General features: G+C 37.7%; 1 protein-coding gene across 1 annotated transcript in view; it reads right to left on the minus strand.

Annotated features, from left to right (window-relative positions):
- Window positions 1-25,517, minus strand: part of LOC140158993 (5-phosphohydroxy-L-lysine phospho-lyase-like) — a 37,969-nt gene extending 12,452 nt beyond the window's left edge. The window contains exons 1-6 of the mRNA XM_072182294.1: window positions 25,330-25,517; window positions 22,912-23,021; window positions 8,499-8,617; window positions 6,085-6,244; window positions 5,167-5,241; window positions 3,325-3,418 (exon numbers count right to left, since the gene is read on the minus strand). Coding sequence (XP_072038395.1) covers window positions 3,325-3,418; window positions 5,167-5,241; window positions 6,085-6,244; window positions 8,499-8,617; window positions 22,912-22,964 — 501 coding nt within the window. The 5' untranslated portion in view covers window positions 22,965-23,021; window positions 25,330-25,517. The remainder of the gene's footprint in view (window positions 1-3,324; window positions 3,419-5,166; window positions 5,242-6,084; window positions 6,245-8,498; window positions 8,618-22,911; window positions 23,022-25,329) is intronic.
- Window positions 25,518-26,153: the final 636 nt, after the last annotated feature.

Consider the following 26,153-nt stretch of genomic DNA (forward strand, 5'->3'; position numbering starts at 1 on the left):
TCATCACAAGATCGATGACTGACTTCTTTTTTTTTTCTCAGTTTTTAACATTAAATTGACCTTAAGTCATGCTTAATAATTAGTCTTATGAAAGTGAGTCAAGATTTTCAAACAAAGGATCTCCTAATGAAGCATCTTTAAATTAATCAACAATACAATACAATAAAGCTATTCCATTTAAAATCCATACTCCCCTATGGAAGATTTTGGAAATATCTACCACAAGGGGAGTATGTTTTTCAAATGTAATTAGTCAGAGTTAATCATTTTGAAACCCATACTCCCACTGTATTATGGCTTTACCTTTATCTTCCACAATATCTTCCACAGTGGGAGTATGTTTTTCAAATGTAATTGGTCAGAGTTAAATCATTTTGAAAACCGTACTCTCCCTATATTATGGCTTTACTTCTATATTCCACAACTGGAGTGAGTATTTCAAATGGAAGTTACCCAATTGTCTAATTGATTCAAAACTTACACTCCCTCTGTAGAAGACATGAGCTAAATCTTCCACAGAGGTAGTAAGCAGCGATCGAATTTGATGGTATCGAGATCGCAAAATGCGATGCAATTTCCATCAACTGCTATGCACTTTTCCAAAATGCATAGCTAAAAGTGCTATACTGCTATGCAAACATGTGTTTTGCATAGCGCAAACTGCGATGCAAAAAAATTGACTGTATTCGAACCCTGGTAGTAAGGATTTTAAATGGAATAGCCCAATATGCTTTCATTAGGACAACCCTTCACAACAACATTCTAAGGTTTCTAACCCACATGATCACCATCATAAAGGCTTCAGGTTTCATAAGAGAGTCCTTTCATAAGGGACAGACAAAGATGTGTCATGTGATAATTGAATAACATGGGGAGTTGCCATGGTTATAAAACTGTAATTAATAATGATCAATGGATATTGACTGCAAAGATGATGCTGAACATCAGACACAAATTGCTACATCATAATACAGCAAAGTCAAACATGCAATTTGCTTGTGTTAAGTGTGACTTTGGCCATTCCATGTAGAAACCCACTTGAGTCCTCTCAGGGAAGACCTGAATCAAACCACTTGCTGATGATGATAAATCCAAGGTTTCTACTATATATGTCAGTGGCTTTGAAGATTGTTTGTCAAGTGATTTTGCTGCTCCTCATAATTTCCACCTATTTGGTAAATGATCAAGTACATTTATGTTGACCACATGTATGTTCAGAAATTGACCCAACTGACCAACTGGTAATGTATACATCAAGGTTTAGGATAAGAAAGTCCTCACTGCATAGTTTTTTAATGTATCTCTAAACAAAGTCTTTGTCAAAGACTACTTGCGATTGAGTCGCAAACCGCGATGGCCAACGAAAAGCGAACAAAGCGTGCATCGAGTGTTGCCACTATGGTTTCCGAAAGTGTGTGGTTCCCAGTAGTTTATCTCCCTATAAGTAATATAGGTACATGGTCTGTAGCACAGACTTTTCTAAACGTAATGATGATTTTATATAAAATTATGCATTTTCAAGCAAAAAATGATGCAACAAGCATAACAGATTCCTGTAAAAATTGATTTTACTTTACTGCCTCGAGGAAGGCGTATGGACATTAATTTAATCCTCAAAATGCAGTGCTTCAGTGAAACAGCTTTGGACCTTATATTGAAATGACAATTTATGGTGAATCATTCCAATCATTGGTTGTTAGTTTCATGACTTCGTATTGTGCAAATGTCATCGAGAATTGTGAGCGAATCTTTCAGTTGGAGCAACCATGGCCTTGTAGGTACAATGTTTCTTCTCGCTGACAATATTTCCCGGTTCAATTCATTTGATACAGCAACAAGTCATAGAGATAGATTAAGGTGATACCATAAGAGCTTTGTCTTTTTATATGAAAAGGGTATTCTTCCAAGTTCAATGTAGTAGTGTACAAAGGGATATAGTTTGCATCTTATTGTGCATAGATGTTTAATTATTTTTCAATTATTTTGAGGGAGTCAATTTACTTTCTAACATTTATATTAACACTTTGACTCTGAGCCAGAAAACCTTCCACATTTGAATAAAAAGTTGTTAGGACCATACTGGCACATTTCCTATCATTTCATGGAAATATTTCAATATTTAACATAACAGGTTCTCAAACAGAATCACCTTTAAGTGACAATAGGATTTTTGCACTCCAGGCACCAAGCCAGTGAAGCTAACCTAGCATGAATCCTGTAACATCCAAATACACCCACACTATTACTGTTCCGAAAACATTACCCAAATCAAAATATTAAAAGTCTGAAATATTATTCTTCACTTAAGATATACTATTAATATCAACAAACAAGTGCATTTAAAGAACTAAGAAATAAATGCAATGTTTCATCATAGTGGCTTGTAAACAAACACACCCCCACACAAAGACCCTGTTACACAGAGAGAATTGTGACATCAAATTCAGATTGCGACTAAGGATTAGCATATTAAAATTATTTATTGACGGGGTGTTGTGAAATTGTGAATTTGACTTATACACCATCACTTGCTCATGCTTCAAATAACCATTAAATGAACTTGACTTCTAATTGCATATTCGTTTACACTGCTAAAGTCGAGTTTAAAGTAGACTTTGAATTTGACAAACACGGCAACCCTGTTTATACACAAATGAAGTTGAGTTCCAATTCGTCTCAAGTCTCTATGTAAATGGGGTCAAAGACACCCACCCAGTGTTCGAATTTAGGTAAAATAAATGGTTGTCCCACGGACAACCAGATTACAATTTCTGGTTGTCCATCTAAGTTTTTGGTTGTCCCTAGGCCTACAAATGTGACTTTTGGCTAGATTGGACAACCGAATCAGTATTTTTGGTTGTCCGGCGACTTTTCTAGTTGTCCCGGGCAACCGGACAACCAAAATTTCGAACGCTGCACCCACCCACATATGATGTAACCACTGTCAGCATACCGGAGATGATCCTGGTTGTCATAAGATCTGTGTTTGGTGTGAAATGCATACACAAATGTCCTCTATAGGCAGGCCCGTAACCAAGGGGCAGACGCCCCAATCCCAGAATGCCCCAAAAGTCCCCTTTTTTGACCCAAAAAGTTGTATTTGCGAGCGTAGCAAGCAAAAACATTGGGGTTTTTTTATGCCTTTTGGGTCAAAAAAGGTCAAAATTTTGGAAAAAAATCCACTTTTTCAAAATCTGCCCCCCAGTCCAAAAATGTCAAAATTTTGAAAAAAAGTCAATTTTTTCAAAATTAGCCCCCCCCCCAAAAAAAAAATCCTGGTTACGTGCCTGTCTATAGGCGGGAAAAACAAACACACATACTTACCACATGCACCCATTCTTTCTTTCCTTCCATTCCTGGTTTGTTATGTTTGTATGGACTGATATCAATAAGCTCTGTAAGGTGGCCATGATATGCACTGTAAAAATAAAGTACAAATCAATGACAGATTCACTTTTTGATTTGAAACAGTTTTATTTCTAACATGTGCTATGTACCACCTCTTCTTCCTTCATAGCACAAATACATTGCAAATGCGACTCTAAAGCCTCCCTGCTCATTTTAAACAAGTTTCCAACCGAGACATTTGTTTTTGCCAATTTGTAGTTATAATCTTGACCAACTGATCACAACACAACAAAACGTTTGACCCTAACGCTACCAAGTATTTTTAAGTTCATGGGGAGAAAAAAGTGAACAAAACAATTATGCATCAGGCTCCAGGCTTAAACCCCTGACGACCCCGGTCCCAAGACCAGTGTTCAAGCAAATCGCGCCAACCGTGGAACTGCCATTTCTAAGATTTACTTGCCTAAATATATTTGTGTGATTGTGCAATCACATGATGTTCACTTATGAGCATGTTTTAAAAGACGTAGACTAGGTGTGTGTGCAAGAAAAACTACCTCTATGTTAACATCACTGACTGCGCTATACTACATTGTATTGTAGTATAGAGTATATTTGAGTAGATCACATAAAATCAAACTGATACAGTTATTGGACATACACAACTCAAGATTCACAATTGTTAAAAGGTACCTTAATTAGTACCTTAAAATAGAAGCTGAACACATCAATTATGTTTATTAATTTGCCTTAACAAACAGTTAAATGATGTGTTTGTAATGGTCCAATGTAATCAATTGGGTTGGGCAGATAATTGACTGATGGACAAAAGTGGCTCTTGCAAAAATACTACTCGAGAGTTTTAAGGGGTACTACACTCTGCCCAAAAATTATAAGCGCATTGGTGACAAGTAAGATATGTATATATAAGGGCAAGGACTACAACTACTGCACTGGAAATTTTATTTCAGCACAGACAACAGTTGTGGAGTTACAGTCAAAAATGAGGGAAAACCAATATTTGATCAATAAATCAATAACTATTTGCCTTGAGTTGCTGAATTTTCAGTGCAGTAGTTGTAGTCCTTGCCCCTATAACATACATATCTTACTCGTCACCAATACGCTACAATTTTTGAGAAAAATGCAAAAATAGGCACAAAATTGGCCAGGGATGTAGTACACGTCCCGTAAGTCCAGTATCTCTTCATTTTTCTTCACTACTTTCATTTAAAGAGATCATTCTCTTTTAAAAAGAACTGGTTCACAGAGGCAAACCCTGGTCAAGGAGAAAACTATTCTGAACAATGAGGACTTAGCCTTGTGTGTACAAAGAAGTCAATCACCCTCTCAACTGATTGACTACAATCATGGTATCTATTTAAAAATAAATATCAAAAATAAAGAAAGGATATTATCAAGTTTGTTAATAAAGAAAGGATATTATCAAGTTTGTTTTAAAGAAAGGATATTATCAAGTTTGTTATTGTGAGTTATGTTCCTCCAGGATGTTACCAAAGTGATGGTCCATTTGGAAGGAATTCACCCCTGTCTATCTAGCTACTGCAGCACCACTTTATATTTTTTTCAGGATAATTAATTTTGTGTATTTCAAGAGTCCAGATTTGCAAGTAATATACACACAAATTTTGCATTCTTTTGACAACTTGGCCAGCAAAACTAAATTTATGGAAGCGCAAAATAAAAAAATTACACAAAACTAATGGTCATTGCACGGGCAATTTATGAAGTAAGTACCCGCGAAATGACGTATTTATATATTATTATATTATATTATATTATGTTTAGCTTACTTACTGATTTAGGCATACTACATCCTTGTTTCCTGTGTATTTCCTTGCTAACCTAAGGGCCAAGTCATTGGCCTCGGACCTGTCAATAAATCATATAATACAAACATAAATCATACTCAACATACAATGACCCACTCTGACAAAACCAGTAACAAGTCGAGGAGTCAGTGACACAAAGACGTAACTCCATTTTTTGTAAGTCATTGGCCTCTGACCTGCCAATAAATCATATAATACAAACATAAATCATACTGCAAGCATAGACACTATGCAGCATACAATGACCCACTCTGACAAAACTAGTAACAAGTCAAGGGGTCAGTGACACAAAGATGTAACTTGCAAAAATCAGATTTTGATATCAAAATTTTCAGAAACATGAGCACTTTCCAATAAACACATGGAAGTAGCTCCATTTAGTGCCCCATTGAATGGCCAGTGAAACATAGACTTAACTACATAAGTCAATTTGGACCATTATCTTTAAACTCATTTTTCTCAGAATGACCAACATGGAGTTACATCTTCGTGTCACTCACCCATCGAAGTCATAATTTGACATTTCATGATTTTAATAAAAATATAAGCACTAGACAATAAGCTTTAATGATACCAAAATCACATTTCATGATTTTAATAAAAATGTAAGCATTAGACAATAAGCTTTAATGATACCAAAATCATAAAAATAACATTAATACTTTTCAAGATATGATTTCGTAAATGATACCTTGATATTTTTGCCTAACTATTCTGTGAAATGGGCCAATTAGTTTTCTGCTTTACACAAGATTGAATAGGGATTATCCTAGTTCAACAACTGTTAATTATTGATTAGTAGTCCTCTTTTTAATAACTAAATAAATACCCCTTTGAACATAACACTAAACATAAAGTTACACAACACGGGGAGTTTTCTTACCCTGAATTGACCATGAACACAACTGATAGTTTCTCTGGTAATGTCTTGGTTAATTTATCTGCATACATCACCAAATTATCATGTAAAAATCTCGAGTTTGTATTCAACACACACATCTGATCAGCTCCTGCCTTAGCCACTTCTGGATGTGAATGACCGACTATATTGAATGGATGAAAAAGAAAACAAGATTGAGCATGGATTTAATAAAAAAGAGGATAAACTCCGATAATTAAGATTGGAATATTGAATATTTTATACTTCTAGTTCAGGCCTATTTTCACAGACATATTGTGAGTCGTCCTATTATTAGTGGCAATAAGTACGACTGTGTGACTGATATTTTTGTTGTTTTTTGCAATTTAAATTTTTTTGTATATTATCTTTATCTGGTATGAAGTTTGAACAGTATTTTTGTAGGACATGAGAGCACATCAGACATATCGAATTGCATTCTGAATACGAAGAATGTCCTTCTGATATCAAATAATTTTGATTTTTTTTTTTAATTCTCGATAAAATACAAATTTTATGACAAATTATTCAAATTAAATATTTTGATATATAATATTCCTCGAAGTAAACTTTATAAATCTAATGATATGTACTTAAAGTATAATGTAGCTGGAATGAAAAGCCGGCGATCAATTGAAAATTTTGACCTTTTATATTGAAGATATTTTACCCCAAAAGACCTAATTTTTTTTGTGTGTTTTGGGAGAAAAATCCATATCTTCATTTGAAAGGTCAAAAATTTCAATTGATTGCCGGCTTTTCATCCCAGCTACATACACTGTCAGTACATATCATTCGATTTATAAAATTTACTTCGAGGACTGTTTTAAAATTGATATTTTTTCATAAATATCAATTTTTAATCGTTTGCCATAAAATGTGCATTATATCACGAATTCCCAAAAAAATCTTAATTGTTTGATACCAGAAGGACATTCTTCGTATTCAGAATACAATTTGATGTCTGATGTCCTCTCATTTCCCACCAAAAATACCGTCCAAATGCTCATAGTACCAGAGCCCTTAAAGAGGAAGCCCGCCAGAGCAGTTCTTCTGGGGTGAACCAAACCCGCCTGGTTATAAAATTAATCAGTGACAAGGTTATCTCTGAATTTGACAGTTGCTAATTGATTTTTTAATGCTATTTCATCAATTAGCAGGTTTGGTTCACCCCAGAAGAACTGCTCTTGCGGGGCATCCTCTTTAATCAAAAATCAGATTTCTACATTTCTACAAACAGGTCATTTTTTTTCAAACACTACTGTTTGCTTACTTTTTGTCAACTTTTCAAAGACCAAGACTAGACATGACCTGCACTTCAAACCTATAACCCTACGATTTAAAATACATTTTAGGGATCACAGAGAGTGCCTGGATGAAATAGATGTGACTGACTTTTGATTTCTGTGTGGGATGATATGGCTATGGGGTCAATAATAATCTGATGACATAAACACACTATTTTATAGCACATGAATTCAACACACATGACACACAAGTTGACACAACACACAAATTTGATTATATATTTTTTTTAATTGTCCAAGAAAGTGAGGCATTTCCAAAATGTTTTCTGTGTGCAGTCAAGTTAAGGATGGATGAACTGATTCAAAATGAATTTATAATTGATGTGATGAAAAAAAGGTTCCACTGTCTCGAGAAAAAAACCCAATAACGCTCCAACATGGCAAGTTGGGGGTAGAAAACGACTCAGCTGATGCGAGTTGAAAGCTACACACTGGTGAATCGGATAATTCTCTAATCAACATTTTATAATGTTCACAAAGTCAGAGTTTCAATTAGAAGATTGTTTCAGACAAATAGTGCCTTTTTGCTAGGCAAATCCAATCATGGATTTGCCTTGCAAAAAAAAAACACTAGTGACATTTTAAAACATTTTGTTGTCAAGCAAACCAAACAAACAAACAAATGAATGAAACATGACTACCCATGCATATTCTTTTCTGCCACCATGACCTGTTTCGATTTTGTTTTCCTGCACACTACTGTTGTTGTTTGTTGTTGTTATTTTCACTATATGGCTCTGAACACACACAATGTAGGGGGGAGGTTTGTGTGGGGAAACGGTCAAGGTGAATACTGAATTCAAACGAAGAACATAATTAAAGTTCCTAAAACATATTGCGTACAGTGGATTAAAATGGACTGGGCCCCCAAATTAACAAAAAGGTTCACTTTTTAGGGGGGAAATGTTAACATGTATAATGAAGGGATCACTTTTTAATGTTCAACTATTTAAAATTAGCATGAAAAAAGTTTTCCGCAGATTTTCCACACATTTTAAAATGATTTATTTGGGGTAAGTCTGCTTTTTGGAAGTTCTTGAGAAAACATTTGTGCATGTTCACATGTTTGTATTCCTGTGGATGTAATCTTACCATGGCAGACATTGTTGATACAGTCCAAGTATTTGGCACCCCTCTCATCATACATATACTGCCCTTTGGCTCTCACAATCTTCAATGGATTCTCCTTAAACCATAGTTTCTGAACGATTCTGTAAAATAAGACAAAAAATAAAGACATTCATTTTGTTAGTTCTTTACTGTGTAGGCATACATAATCATACATACCGGGGGTACCTATGCTAGAGACCATAGTTTTCTGTTTTACCACTAAATTACCAGTAAAGAAAACAAAAATTCAGCATTTTGGTAGAAAACCAGTTTAAGTCATGTAACTTCTTGGAGACTTTGTCAAACTAATTAATGTAATTTTAAGCTTTGCTTTGCCTTTAAGACACTCCAAATTCATGCTAACAATAAATTTGGTCTGTCTATGTTGAGGGTGCAAGTTTGCAAGTTGAAAACTGGTATTGCAATTGATAAAACAGAATTTGTCTTCTAGAAAACAGAACACTTTTGTTTTTAACCTATACTAGGTAAAGCCAGGAGGATGAAGGGTGTATGTCCAATCAGTGGTGTCAATCCAGGAGGGCGACAGGATATCTGGACAAGTCCCACAACTTCTTAGGGAGAGCACAATAGCAAAGCACATGCAGGGGAATAAAAGTGCAATAACGCAAGTTGTTCAGTATAAACACGCTCAATATCATTTTCAAAACTAGATGGACCGCGGTTTTCGGATGTCACGGTTTTCGACGCACAGCGTCGACCGTGATGCCTCCACCAAAGGGTGTGATGTGGCCTAAAAGAGGAGACTGAATTCCGCCCATCCATGCCTGAGATATAGCCTCCGGACGGAAGGACGGATGGACGGAAGCACGGAAGGACGGACATTGCAAAAACAGTATGCCTCGCGGTGGAGGCATAACAAATAGACCTATTAGAGACCAAGTAGGCCAATATCTACATGTATTGTTGACATATACCTTATTATATTGGATATATTTCACTCAGATTATACAGTGACAATATCTATATCATTGTGATCATATACAAATACATTTGATAGATTATACAACAAGGTCAAAATGCAAATTATGGGACACACCTCCAGCACACCCCCATACACTCTATCTATGCCAAAATAAACATGGCAGCGGTAACTGGTCCTTTTCACAGGGTCTCCGACAATAATGGAAGACCCCCATTTGGGAATCATGCTGCAGTTCTTAAGCCTCATCTTCAGTAAAACTCACACAATTGCAGCTCTTTATGTTGGAAAAATTTAGAATTTAAAATTTTGAATTTTGAAGCCCCACATACTATAAATCGCCCAATTTTAGTTCCCTATATCTACCGATGGTGTTGCACAGAAATGGGGTTCTGATTGGCCAATTGAATCACGTCATCATATCGGCACCTCATTCGTCGATCAAATTGTTTTTTAGCTCCCTGCATCATGATCTAAACAAAACAAAATATATACGTACAATGTACATACACATGTATGTATTGTATCACGTATGCATTCAAATGCCATCTGTCAGCTGGATACATATTAGTGTATTATTTAATTACATTATATTTGAAATCGATGTTACTTGCTTCAAACATTACCAGAAAGGTAATAAACAAATTGGTGTGTTCTTCCGAAAAACATTAATAACTAAATCCACAGTGCCTGATGATTTCTTGTGTATACCATAGGGATACATTTAAAGTTTGCCATAAAAACAGGCTTGAGAATATATATTTTAATGAAAAAACAGGAAAATTCTGAAGGAAAAAAAAGAAATAAAATTTGCCCAAAATGCTCAAAAACAGGAATGAGAAATTTCGCAGGAAAGTAATGTAGGCGGATGATCACATTACTGAAACGAACCTGTCTAAACAGTGAGTAGAAATTGGATATGTCTACATAAATTAATGCTAAAAAAACAGGCTAAAAAGAAATGAAAATGCAGACATTTTGGCAAAAAAAAAACACCAAAAAACAGGAATTCCTGTTTAAACAGGAAAATTCTCAATGCTTGTTAAAACTGATAATTGACTTTGGTCAATAACTATTCAAATAATTTCCTATTGTTAATGCCAACAGCTGTGATTGTTATGATTGCCCATATCAAACTTCCTCAATAGTTGAACTATATTTAGGGACCATTCAACACCAGTGTGGGATGGGAGAAATGAAAAAATACATTACACCCCCTTGTTTCTGCTCAAAATATTCAGATTCCCCCATCCTTTTTGTTTTTCCAATTTTCTCAATTTAAAATTTTAAAGTTTATTTGAATAATGAAGTATTATTCAAATAAACAATTCAGGTTCCCTCTTCAAGACCCCCCAAAAGTTGTTGGATTTCCCTCTCAAATACATGTACCTCCCTAGCGTAAATATTGAATGGTCTTATACAAAGGTGACTTTTGGACAGCAAAACTGGTTCCACTTGGATGAAAAATAAAATGGGCTACGTGCAAAAATTCTAATATCACTCATAATCATATAAATTTCACAACATCCAAACAGTATATTGTAGGCCTAACTTTAGATAACTTTAGACAATGATATCTAATCTATATCTGGACAGTTACCAAGTGCTATGCTATTCTCGCAATATCACCAAACTGCTTGTAGAGTAATATGACTCACAAAACATAGCCTATAGTCGTGTTCACATTTTGAGTTACACCCGGCGTAAACTTTCGCTAACATTGATCAAATTCCACAAATATTTTCCCTACTCCTACTGCGTGTCCACTACTAGCCTACTCCTAGCACTCCGCCAATTAGTTCCACCAAGCATTCACTTCTGGTCGGCGTAAACATTGGCTACCACTTCCGGTGTTTCTGTGACCTTTATCAACCGCGCGATATGTAATTTCTTAGTTCCGACTAACAAAAAGTCATACTTACACCGGGTGCCAGGAGTAGCAGCGTTCACATTGCAACTTACGCCTGGCGGAGGTTACACCCAGCTCACTACTCCTGACTTTTGTCAAGAGTAAATCGTCGAACGTACGCCTGGCTGGCGGAACTTACGCTGACCATCGTTCACACTGCACCTACTCCTGGCAGCGCCTACCGCTACGTCCGACAATGTGAACACGACTTATATAATAGATCACTAACATTTGGGTGATATGTTTAGATAACACCAACTTCAGGTTGACAGCAAGAGGGGTGCAGCCAAACACCCCCCTCCCCATTTGCAAAAGTATAAATAAATTCAAAATCCAGAATCTGCAAAAACATGTGTAAAGAACATCTTCATACTCATAGTCTTAACTGGATGGGTGTCCTAACCAAAATCCCTGCATACAATGTAGCCGTAATTGATACTGCTGTGAGCGAAATACGTACGTGTCGTACGTACCCACCCAGGTGTAATGGGAAGCTGTTAGGGGTAGTCACAGTCGTTGTACTGGTGGACCCTGCGCCACTTGTAGGCTGCAAACGTGGTTCCGACTTATTCTAATGACGGAATAAATGTAAAGCGCTTAGAGGCTGTTTACGGCATAAAGCACTATATAAATATCTACATTTATTTATATAAATATCTACATTTATTTTTTACGTCACTACCCACAGCAAGGGAGTATCCCATCATGCATTGCTGTCTATCTGCTTGCTCCATAGCAAATGTATACAAAATATAAGAGCGAGCCGCTTAAATATTGAGAGCTATGGATAGTTTCACTATACTTTAGGAGATCATATTTTATCAAACAAAAGTCTAAGCTCCCCTGATATAAGCGAGTACATGTAATTGAAAGTTGAAGTGAGTGATTTTGTTCACACTTTCTATGGCATGTGCAGTTCTGCTATAGTACCGCAGGGCATGATGGGATAAACCTATCTGATGCTGTGGTCACTACCGAACTTAAAGTGAACCAAATTATCAGCGTTCAAATTTTGGTTGTCCGGTTGCCGGGACAACTAAAAAGTCACCGGACAACCAAAAATATGATTCGGTTGTCCGCCGGACAACTCATAAATCTAGCCAAAAGTCACATTTGTAGGCCTACGGACAACCAAAAACTTAGACGGACAACCAGAAATTGTAATCTGGTTATCCGTGGGACAACCATTTATTTTTCCTAAATTCGAACACTGCAAATTATAGAGGCAGGAATTTGGTGTGAAGGTGGTAGAGCATAAGGGTGGGGACTATAATACACTTCAAATGCATTAACTGAGAATGTTTACCACCTCAGTGGCGTACAGTGGCCGCTCCTACCCCGGGGGGCTGAAGGAAATTCAATTTTGCCGCCCCTTCTTCAACAGCCCGAAAAGGTTGACCCAATTTTTTTTTTGGTCGTTTGAAAAAGTGAAGAGCAAAAAAAAAAAAAAATTATAAGCGCTTAGCGCCCTAATAGCAGCACATTTTCATGTATAGTACAATTTTTTCACAAATTTTTATACTTATCAAAAATTTTCCCGCCTTTTTTACTTTACTAATTTTTTTTGCCGCCCCTTCTTCCGCCGCCCCTTCGTTTTGGCCGCCCCCTGTTTTAACCCGGGGGGGGGGCTGGCACCCCCAAAGCCCCCCCAAAAAAAAAATACACGCATGCACCTGGTATCATTTTATAAAGTTTATTGACACTAAATTAGATACTAACTCTCTTCCTTCAGTGGGTCTTTGAACCTGCTCATTGTTTTTTTTTTTTAATTATAATTTTGAAATGGAGTCTTGGTCTTTGGTTCGAATTTTGTATTTTCTCCTGAATGCTTTTATGCTTTCTCTCCCCACCAGCTCCAAGTACAGTACAAAAAACTGAAAAAGAAAAAAAACACTTCTAACTAGGCCTATATATTTTAATCAACAATAAGACTAATCACTTTAACAAAAAGACTAATCAGGGTGATTAGTCTTAAATATGCCTTAGCATAATAATCACTATCTTTAGATAATTTCAATCAACAATAAGACTAATCAAGGTAATTAGTTTTATAAATGGCCAGGGCCTAGATTTCGTGCCAGTTTGTGACATCAGAGTCGCTTCACTTACTGCATGAATCAATGAAAGAAATTAATTCTTGTAACAAAATGTTAAGGGGGTACTACACCCCTGGCCAATTTTGTGCCTATTTTTGCATTTTTCTCAAAAATTATAGCGTATTGGTGAAAAGTAAGACATGTATATTATAGGGGCAAGGATTACAACTACTGCACTGAAAATTCAGCAACTCAAGACAAGTAGTTATTGATTTATTGATCAAATATTGGTTTTCCCTCATTTTTGACTGTAACTCCACAACTGTTGTCTATAGATCACTTGGCATGTGACGTCTTTGCCCGGCAGTATGCGCGCGCATTGTTCTTTGCCCTGCAGTGTGCGTACGCATCGTAGCCACATTTCATATACTACAAGAAAGCCATTGAACAGGGTAGCGGCTCGTTCAAGCATATCGATAGACGAGTCCCTCGCCTTTGTTGATAAACAGTGATGTCAAGTGGTCTATATGCTGAAATAAAATTTCCAGTGCAGTAGTTGTAGTCCTTGCCCCTATAATATACATATCTTACTTGTCACCAATGCGCTATAATTTTTGAGAAAAATGCAAAAATAGGCACAAAATTGGACAGGGGTGTAGTACCCCCTTAAGAGAATACATTATGAGAATCAATTCAGTGATTCTCGTAGACTGTCCCACAGTCTCGGTTCGGTCCGGCCTGGATAATGGAACGATACATAATTACATAATAGCCTACCAAAATATGCCATAGTCCTTCACCCCCCCATTCTAAATACACAGCCCTAAAACAATTCCTCTCTCTACACAAATTAGCTCAAATTGATGCCACTACACTGATCACACCTCCTATATATTGAACGCTAAAATTCAGTGACCGCTCCCCACGCCGAGACTGTTCCGAAGTGTTAGAGATTTCACTTCCAAAAATTCGTCAACGAAGCCCGGTGATTCTGATGTCAATTACGAAAGCCCCGCCCAGTTTCAATTCAAATATGGTAGCACAAAGCTATGCCGCGGGATGTGACGCAAGATCGGATGGGACACTTGTCATTGCTTGTCAACAACTGAGAGGTATTGAGCTCAAGTGGCACGCGTCTGATATAGACCCATGGTACGCGCAATAATAAAAGGCAACCACTCGACTCGGACTTGGGCCTATTGTCTATATTGCGTATATTATCGCGTGCGGTTTGCAAATGTTTGCACATTATTTAGCTAGGGAAGTCTTTTCAAATATCCCTGCGCTGCCAAGCTGCGTTGATTGGTCGGACGGATACAATATCTTTGTTTTAGTCGCTTACACAAACATTAATGTAGTGAAAACATGGACGTGGTATATAGAAAGATTGCGTGACTCCAAATCCGTAAAAGTGAACTCCCAGCATTTTGTGGGAACTGGAAGTCAAATTGCTTACAGACTGGGAGGGTCCATGTATTGGGTTCAGGGTTGTTAAGTTAGGCGGTCAAAACCTGTTTTGTCCACAAAGCGGTTAAAACCAGGTTAAAACCGGACAAAACCTGGTTTAAACCGGTCAAAAGTGGTCAATACTAAGAAGTACGATTCCACATATGGCATAAATGCTGTGATAGAAAATAAACTTCTTGCAATTACATAGTTTATTAATGACTTCAATGCTAATTGGGTTTTGATCAGTCAAATTAATCAATTAAGGAACATTTTGCTCCAGATCTCATAAATCTTGTAAACTAGCTGTTCTGCTGTCTGCACACACTCTAACAATCCCTGTTAACAATTTACAATACCATGTTCCATTTCATTTGTATTTTAGATTTAAAGCATATATGTTATATTGCTGACTTAATTAATATTAATTAGATTAATTATTTATGTTACCAAATCATACCACTGATCCCTGGGAAATGATCCTAATTCCTAATTATTGATTAACTCTTATCTAATAAAAAGAAGAAAAATTCAAAGTTTATTTTGTATGTTATCTAGGAAGTTGATATCCTAAAAACAATGGTAAACAAGAATAACAATTAATAGGCAAACGTTCTACCTTCTTGCTAGTAATTTGTAAGTAATATTGAAATGTAAAGTTTTACATTACAGGCCTACTGTATTATGTACATCATCATGTTGTACATATACACCTATAGTGTCACTTTAGCATATTCAGAATACTATTAACTCAAATTATGTATTATCAATAAATGTTCCTTTCTGTTACAAATGTAAATAGGCTTGGGTTGTATTAGGAAGTTATTTTGTCTTGAATTACCATGATTACTGCATTAAATGGTGACTTATATTATTCAATCATTCTTTATTCAAAAATAACACACAAAAATAAAGAAAATACATTTACCCCAGGACACGCTACCAAACTCCACATGGAGCGGCAGACAGGCTTGGGAGACAATACACATTACAGTTCAACATGTTCAATATACACCAAAATATTGCACTCTTAAAACATTAAAATACATCAAAATGGAAATCAGAGACCAGGAAGCAGGATGGTGACAGCAGAATGGGAGGCTGAATCAGACCTTCAGATACGGTGCAGAATCCCAATTAGGTTCATTGCGCTTCCAGATGGAGTAACTACAGATGACGGCCAGTTTGCTCAGATCTTTAGCAAGAGTCTTACTGCTATTGGATCTACCACCGATAAATCTGAATACCTCACTCAACCTCTCTGTGTTATCAGCCGTCACCAGTCCTCGGGACCCTATTTCGATACAGTTCAGATGACATTTGAAACCTTCTTGTTTGATGTCAGAATGAAGGTTTTCATAACGAGACATTTTTGTGTCATGGGCTTTCTGGATATTGGTTTCGAAAGGCACCGTAAGTTCAATGACATGGACAGACTTTTTGGTATTGTTGATAATGATGATATCTGGTCTTTGGGCGGTAGGGAGGATATTTGGTGGTAGTGTTCCTCCAGTGATGGTACATCCAGGCAAATCGGCATATATATCAATACTGTCCTTAGCATTTCCTACAAGTACTTTAAAAGAGTTCAACATATGAGTTAATATACTGTTGTGCCTCCATGTATAGCGACCTTGTTGCAAAACAGTCTGGCAATTGTTGAGTACATGGAGAAGAGTTTGAGTATTATTGCACAGTTTGCATTTGTCGTTGACTCGCTTACCCCAGTTCCGCAGGTTGGTGAATGTTGGTAGAAAGTCTATACATGATCTTACAGCTTAAACTTAAAACTTTTCTAGGCAAATTAAAAATAAGCGACCTCCAGGTAAGGTCCGACTTTTTCGCCTCAATTAGTTTTAACACATTGCCTTGGACGAGCAGGGGTTGGACATAGTCTCTCCATTGTTCGTATCTGTCGTTTTGAGAATCTGTTTGATGTTATGTTTAGTTTCATCCCACTTAGGTTTTGGTGAAGTGGCGACCTCAGAAGCATTCTGAAAAACAGTAACCCAGCGTTTGCTACCGTACTTGTTCATCTTTTTCTTCCACTCAGATTCGCGACTGACCTTACATTGGAGAGCATGGACAACCCCGCTGTCCCCTTTAACAAGGCTTCTGGCATAAGATAGAGTATGTGCTTCAAGGTACACATCTGACAGTCTCGGTGTTGATAGACCATCAGGGCTATGTATAAAAGCCGGTGTTGTACCAGTAATTGACAAACCTAGCCATGTCTTAATAGCGTTGGTATGGACATGGTCAAGACCCGTTAATTGGGTATCAGTTAGCTCATGGACAGTGAATAAATACCGTAAGGCCGGTAAAGCGTATTGGGTATAGACCCTCAGTTTGTATTCATCTCTTACCTGGCTCATATTGATATTGTCAATGTGTTCAAGAACTTTGTTCTTAATAATACCAAACGTGTCGGTACCTTTGTACCCATGAGTAATATGTTTGCCCAGAAATTTCTCGGGGGCCTCCTTGACTGTTTTAAGCACATTTTCACCAATATTGAATTGACACGTGTTTGGCTTCCCACTACAAATCGACATTGACTTACATTTAGATGGTTTTAAAGTAAGATTCATGGATTTGGTAATGTGGTCAATCTCATTCATTATCTTTTGATGTTTGCGTTTGTCGGCGGTAATAAGACAGAAGTCATCTGCAAAAGGTAACGTTACATACCGCTCACCTTCCATATTGTAACCACAAGTTCCTCATATTGTTTCAAAACCTGGATGATAGGGTTGAAAACCAAAAGGAAAATTATTGGTGAAAGGGGTCACCTTGGAAAACACCCGCTTAAACTGAAATGATGTACTGTTCCAGGTGGGGCCCCTGACGGAGCCTTCCAAATTATCATAGAGGTTTTCAATATACATACATACATGCTGGGGTATTTGGTTTCTCTGAAGGGTGTAATGAATGAGATTGTGTTCCACTGACCCGAATCGTCAGCTAGATCGAAATAGGTGACATGAATGGTCTTTTTATTGTGCTTAGCATGACTAATAAGTTCCCCCATAACCAGGGTGTGTTCGATGCAGCCGTTGATGCCTTTAATGAAGGCCTTCTGAGTAGCTGGATCCAGCAACTTGCTATCAATCAGATATTCAGAGATTCTGTCGGAGAGGATTTGGTGGAACACTTTACCAACGCATCGAAGTCAGAGATATCATGCGAAAGTTTTCTGGCATATCGGTCAACCCGGCCTTATGGATCAGTGACACGTTGCTTTTAGACCAGCTCTGCGGTGGCTCACCTGATTGAAGGAGCTTTGTAAAGAGCGTAGCGAGAAAGTGGTGGGTGGCGGGTAATTTCTTGAGGATACCATACATCAGCCCATGGGTTTTGGGTTTTGACCCGTTTTGACCACTTTTTAGTGGTCAAAACTGCCCGGTTTAAACCAGGTTTTAACCGGTTTTAACCACCCGGTTAAAACCGAGGCGGTTTTAACCTAACAACCCTGATTGGGTTGATTTTTAATGCTATGTAATCTACATTACCAGTCGTTCTCCATGGACCCGAGGGAGGGTCTATGATTCTCGTCGAATCTGAAGCCCTGATGGCCTTTAACAACATAATAGTATGCTGTTAGTACAATAGAACTTGACATGTATCCGAATAGGATTTTAGCATGTTGCATATAACTCTTTGGCCAGTGGAAACAGCACAACTTTTTAGTGTACATTTGTTTTAACCAAAGTTTTTGATTTAATCGCACATTTCATTTCGCTACACCAAGTTGCCCAATCACTTTGCTGATGTTGTTATTATTACCTCACTTTTTGGGGTTTCGGCTTTCACTTCCTGCAGCTCCATTCCATTTTGTTTTTAACTTATTTCATGCACATACATACATGTATGTACATGTACATGTAAACCGTCTCGCTTGGCCAGCCCTAATAAGGCTTTGGGAAGTATTCAAGTAGAACATTATGTACAATGCATGTTCAACATAAATACCTGGGTACCAACATTTTTCCTTGTGCAATATCACTGTGCTTAGTTTATAATTTCCATGTAGGCCTACATAATTAGTTCAGTATGTAGGCCTATACACTGTAAGGTGCCATTGATATATATAGCGCTTTTTATACACTTCATTACGTTTGCTTCCAATTGGCAATTTGCGGGGCTGTTATATTGTAAATTGTTGGTGCTCTAATATGTTGATGCTCTAATATGTTTATACTGATATAAACATGCTGACATATTAATGATTGCTGTGGACTGGAAGGTGTCCTTGTGAGCATGTTGTAGAGTTGATCATGGCTGATGCCTCCTGTGCCCCCACCTGTGCCTTTACATGCGAGGTTCCGAATTTGTCGGTGAATTATGACAGTGTAGCCACTCAGCATTTCATAACTACATGTAGTGCAATTTAATATAATTGATTCTTTCTTTTGATCTCATTTTTTATTTACTTCCCGGGGGGCCACTCAATACATAGGCCTATGTGTTGTCATCACTGAGCAGAAATCCACAGGAAAGGTTACTTTTTTCACGTATACAGGGTAGCTATTTCATGCTATTTTGGGGAAATGGTATACTTTTGGCGACAGCAAGTCAGCGTTTAGTGTATGAATTTTAAAGGACATGAAGGCTATTTTTTTTCAGCATTTTTACCATTTGTAATAAAAAAAAAAAAAGCAAAATAAACAAGAAAGTAAAAATTTAAAAAGATAATCTAGGGAAAAATAACATTTCTTAGTAGATCAGTGGAAAGGGTACCTTTTTATGGTACAGTGAAAAGGGTGTCAAAACACAACTTGTCAGTGAAAATGGTCCCCATTTCACAAGCTGCTCAGTGATTAGGGTTGGTATTTTCACCTGCTCCAGGTCAGTGTTTAGGGTGTGAAATTTGAGGGCCTGTTTGATGATGTCAACACATAAAAGCATATAAGTAGCCCCCCTCCCCCCTGGATTTACTTTTGTATTATATACATGATTAATTGAGTAATGTGGACTGTATCACATGTCATTTTAATGTAACATTGTCACCGAGATATAAGTGCACTAGTGCGTCACCTTTTCACCATAAGGTCACAGGTTCGAGGCCCGGCAGGACCGGAAGTGACTTGAAGATTGCGCAGGATAATTCAATAAGCGGTTTGTGACAATCTCTCATGCAAATATAACTAAAATATTGAATCAATTTCTGGCTCCTGAAAAGATTACCAAGCTTATAAATATGGGAAAATCCACAGAATAGCCACATAGGCAGTATTAAAAAAACTTTTAAGGCCTCAAAAAAAGAATTCTTTGATTGGCGTATAAACCCGAGTTTCCCGACCGACCCTAAAAGTAGGCCCGACCCTAGACTTTTTTGTTTTGCAAAAAAATTATTAAAAAATAAAGAAATAAAAAAATTTTAAATAAATTAAAAAAGAAAAGAAGAGAAAAAGTTCTAATACCTTTATCGAACGCAATTTATAACAGCTAAATAAGTAAAAAAAGAAAATCCCGACCTACCAACCAGTATTTTTTTTGTGTTACGCCAATAAACAATTTATTTTTTGAAGCCTAATATTACTTAGTACACATCTATATTACTGTCATTGCCATCAATGTCTGCATTGATTTTGCATACTTATACACGTACTTGTTGACTATTGATCAATGATAATGTCATTGTTATAACTCGATCAGATCATCCTTGCATGGTTTTAAACAATAATTTGTTACATTGACACATTTTTTCTCCCTGATTCAATTTTACACATTTTATTTTTAACTTGATCAAAAAACGTTATCTTCTGATGTAGGCCTGTATCTAATGTCTAATGACCTTTAGCATGTTGTGCTATCTGCCAACACAGCCTCCTCTGACAGCTTCTGACCTAGTTTCTGGCTCAACCTATAATCTTATTTCACAATTACATAATAGTGTCAGGTTGCCAAAACATTTCAGCTGAATCGCAGCTCAAGTTAAAGTTGCCCAATTTTTTCCCTTAACCATTAGTTTCTATGGGACAGGAAAGTCACAGGAGACCATGTTTAAATCGCCCAATTTTTTCCTAAACCATTGGTTTCTAAATTATGCTCCTTTAGGGTTTCTCTACCAGATGTCGATTTGTACCTAACTTCCCAGTGCACAAGATAGTCATATTGCATAACAACAAATCCTCTGAACTGCAGTAAACAATGGATACACTGAACTGTATCTATTGTTATGCAATATGCCTATTACCTTGTGGGTAGGAATTTAGGTACAAATCGACATCCGGTAGAGAAACCGTAAAGCTGTATATTGTCCAAAGTTGCCGGGGAAATCTTCAAATGTCGCGCAATTGGGCAACCAAGTCTTGGGTTCGGCAACCCTGAATAGTGTATGTATATACACAAAGCAATTGTACCGTGTAGATTGTAAGAGATAAGTGCAGCGATAGTACATGCAACATTTTGAATTGTCAATTTGTCATGTATAAAAATATATCGAACTTGCATTGCATTTTCCAGGAAATTAATAACTGGCAACATCTGTTGATTCAACTCACATGTCCATTTAGCAATACTTTCAGGCTCTATTACTATCCAGAGAGGTTGCTACCGACCTCGGCTGCTCTGTTCTTCTTGACTTGCACTCGCTAAGTTCATGAGGACCAGACTGTGGCTAACATCCATTCTTCCTTAAAGGAAATCTGTACCATAAACTAATCAATGGCTATATAGTTGCAGTAATAATAAAAACGACAAACTGTAAAAGTCCCAAGCTTATATACGTCCAAATAAAGGAGAAATTCTTAATTCCTTACGACAATCAGCGACATGTAATCCATGGTGGCGGCCATATTGATACCCGATGTATTTTATTACGCTGTAATGGTACCCCGATTTTGAAACCAGCGAAATCCGTGCCACGAGCCACGTCCCTCGTGAACTTTGGTGACACGAAGCGAATACCACCAAAGTTCAGATTCAACATTCGTTCAAAAGAAAACAATTTTTACCCATAAAACTACAGAAAAACAAAAAAAAATGTATTTTAAGTAATATTTATGATCAACAATGTCTTTTGAGAACGAAAACTAAAAACAGCACTAAAACCAAAATTCGCTGTGGGGTCGCGAATGCCATAGCAATACTACGCTCCGCAGGGTCTGTGTGAAAGGTTACACTATACCGCTTGTGGCAGAAAGGACTCATGAAACAGCTATCATGGCGGCTTCCATGAATCGCAGAAACGAAGGATTAAAAGTGCTTTTTCTTTGTTAGGAATATTCCGAAATTCATATAGACCGTCTGGTATGTTTAATTTAGGGGTATATAACTATATTAGCCATTGATTAGTTTATGGTACAGATTTCCTTTAACATTTATATCTCAGATAATGTCGTAAAACTGTAACTTCTGAAAAACTACACATCTACTAATTGATTTGTTCAGGTTTACTGGAGAACTTAAGAAAGCCTCTTGTTGAAACAATTAGAATATAAGGACAGTTTAGGACAGTCTGGAGTTCACACTGTACTCTTATCAAAACCGACTGTGAGCTACACCTACCTGGGTATGGCTCTTCTGTATATGGGACCAACAACTTAATGCCCCTGTCCCCCCCCCCCCTCCCCTAATGGAATTCTCTCATGGATTATTTATTCAATACACCATGGGAAGAGCAGCAGTCTGAATTTAATAGATGTTGTCAATCAGGGCTGTCAACTCTCACGAATTGGCTGTGAGTCTCACGCATTGGGTCACTTTCTCACGTCAAGGTAGTATAATCTCACGCCTAGGTAGTAAATCTCACGCAAAAAGCTGGAAAATGAGTAAAATCTCACGCATCGTCCAAATAATTTGTTGTCCCCCCGCTTCTCAGATTCTCGAGGACCGTGGTTCAAATAATCATGGGTCAAAATGAACATAATAGTCGGCAAATCCCGGTACGCCTCTGTCTCACGCCAAGCAATTCACAAAAGTTGACAGCCCTGTTGTCTATTAAACTCAGACTTTTTCCCCCCCAAGTTAATACCCCAGTAAATTTTCCACTGCCAGGAATTGAACCCAGAAGCGAAACTTTTTTAAATGAGCCAAGCTCTCCACTGACTACGTACTTACCCTATGTGTTTGTTGCGAAGTGTAAGAGTCTGTTCTTTCGGTAAAGATTCCATAGTGATATATGGCAGATAATATGCTGTAAAATGATATTATAAAGCTTCCTTTCAAGCCTGAAAAATACAAACAAGAGCAGATATTTATTATTCACAATTGAATTTACATTGAATTGAATGGATGTTGTGCTCCAAGAGTTTACATGGGATTGACATTGGAAACCAGACAATAATTTCCCAGTTCAGAGCGATTTCCTTTTTTAAATTAAGAGGTGACGTTGGTGCTCAGGGAGATCACCTGATAAAAAGGATTTCTGATATATGATGGTTTTAGGAGCAACACTACTAGCACATTCCTTAAGGATCTTTGGTGTTTAACCACCGGGTCCGGGTGTTTTTTGAACTATTTCTTTTTAAAGCTTTTCTACACCTGGGGTACCGTAGTTATAAATGTGAATAGGTACAGTATTTATTCTGGGTGGGTGCTACTACAGGTGCAAGTACCGGAACACTGCTGCAGTCCTTACTTGTGAACACAGATTGAAATTGTTAATTTAACATGTCAGCTCTTTAAGTAGCTGACGTAGCGATGCCCTTCACAAGTTCACAGTGACAGTAGGGCAGGCCTACCGTATTCATCGAAGTGACACCTGAAAAATTCTGGTGTTTATAAAACGCCAGAATGGCAGAAAGGTTTTGTAGATCGTGAGATTACCCGATCCCAAATATTCACCCACTTCAAATAAGTACTCAGCTTACGGATACTGCGGTTTGAGGTTCTACGGAAGTCTTTTGAAATGGTTCCAACAAAAAGCACTTCCTACAACTTGAGTAGTACGAATAATCAGTCCCAGAACAAAATATTTATTTACTGACATGATCCTGATGATCGTGTTCTCGAGCATCAACCCCAGCCCCAGTGCCGTACTACAATGGGTTTCAGAGGAGAATGGCAGTCCCTTGCACAGACTGACACGAGCGCCCAGTTAATGAGCGACATTTCACATACACTGCCAGCTTTGTTTTCCTTCAAGGCGCCGACCAAGGATTTGATTCACAATCGGCCAATCAGATTATCAGTCTGTTGATTGTCAGATGATTGAATTGATTCCGCCAATCAGCACCCCACTTCTGTGTTTATGCTCTGCACACGCTCTCAAAATGTAAACAAGTGCCGTTTTCATTGACAAAAACTGTAACGCTGTTACTTTGACAATTTTGACATCCTTCTCTGTTTACAAACAGAAAGGTAGACACATGACAAAAGACCTGTCAAAACTGTTCCGGTTGTCCAAATATTCAAATATCTCAAAAGGATGGTCCACAAGCAACATGAATCTATACTAAGGATTAAAAGACTGTGAAATGGTACCATGTGCTTCTTTCTCTCTCCCTTTTAATAGTGCTGACTTCATGTAAACGAAGATAACTCGCACTGGCTTTATGTGCACAGTAGTTGTACCTATATCACGATCCTGGAACCTAGGATTGATTGCAGATATCAGAACTGGGGATGGTCCCCCTTCTCTTTTCGAATAGCTCTGACACTTTAACGTGCACAGGGTTTGACTCTTCCTGTACATGGGACCAACGGCTTTATGTGACTTCCGAATCATGGACGTCGCACATACACTAGCTATATCTGCATGTGCTAAGCAGTGTATGGGGCGAGAAGAAATTCTAAAATTAAATTCTGTGATGAAACTGGACTTTATTGAAGGATTTCTGACCATATAGGAACTTTTTGGGAGGGAAGAGAATTTTCACCTAAGGCAAGCCCAAGGCTCGCACCCTCGCCGATCGTATCTCCCGGCTGACAGCGCAACACCTTAACCGCTCGGCCATCTCGCCCTCGCCTTCTATTGTCCAATATGAATTTGCCGTCAAGATTTTGAATGCAATAACAGTTCAGACCCAGAACACGATCATGTCAGTAAATGTCCACCAGTTAAAACTCTCTTCTGAGTATTTTGGAGGAACACCAACCAAGTACCAAGAATAAAATTTTATTCTGTGACTGATTATTCGGACCCCAGCCCAATCACGCCGATCACTTTACTACATGTAGTCCAAATAATCCCGGGGAATAATTAGTGCCGTACTATTACGCTGACTTTCCTATTCGGCGAGGATGACAATTTTGACCTCCTCGTCTGTTTTATACAAACAGAGAGGTAGACAAAGACCGTTCCGCTTGTCCATACACTCAAGTATCAAAAGATGGTCCACAATAGCGTGATTCACGTAACAATGAAGCTGTCAAGTAGAACCATGATGTGCTTCTTTTGCCCAATTTGCCATCAAGATTTCATATGGAAACAGTTCAGACCCAGAACACGGTCATGTCAGAAATGAATATAGGAATAATCAGTCCGGGAATCAGTCCCAGAACAAGACAATTTACCATGTTTACAGTGCAACCTACCTTTTTTCTAAACCAAGCAAAGAGCGTCTAACTTTTGCAGAGCTTTTCAGTGAAGCAGGACATCCTTTGGAAAGCAGATCAGCTGGTCATTTGCCGTTGTCAGACGGCTTTTAGAGATGGCTAAATGAACAGAAGTTTGTGTCAGTGCTTGTGTTGAGCAGCTCCGTCAAATTTGTTGATGTTACAAAATACGATGTTAAAATGGATACATTTTATGGAGATTGACTTCACGTCACATGTGAATCACGTGAACTGCTGAATTGTTAGGGGCGCACCATTTATATCTGCAAGGGGCTGGTAGTTTTTTGATTTAAAAAAATGTCTCGCAAAAAAAATGCTCCAACTCAGAACAGACCAAAAAAAATCTTCCACCTCATAACAGAAAAAAAAGAAGATTTGGTGTCAAGGGTATAGTCCCGGGGGTATAGTGAATAAAAATTAACCTCATCGGCCTTTGACCCATTCAGTGATCCCAGCGAAAGTGTAAAAAAAATTAAAATTGTTTATAAATTGCTTAAACTTAAAGTGAATAAGTCAGGGGTGGTGCAATAATTATGTGTACCCCGGGGTGAATTCTCAAAATGGTCTGCCAAAATCGCTTGCCCCCCTTGGCCGTGCCAAAAACCCTTTGCCCCCCCCCTTTCGACGTGCCAAAAACCTTTGCCCCCCCCTTTGTCGTGCCAAAAATCTTTGCCCCCCTTACACATGCAAGATTTTGGGGAACCTGAATTTAAAAACTTAAATTGGAAATTTTGCATATTTGAACGTGTTCGTAACGTTTTCCTACGCCTTTTTAGGGCGTAATATAGAAACAGTGCCCAAAA

Source organism: Amphiura filiformis, chromosome 8 (genome assembly GCF_039555335.1).
Source record: "Amphiura filiformis chromosome 8, Afil_fr2py, whole genome shotgun sequence".
Taxonomy (NCBI): Eukaryota; Metazoa; Echinodermata; class Ophiuroidea; order Amphilepidida; family Amphiuridae; genus Amphiura; species Amphiura filiformis.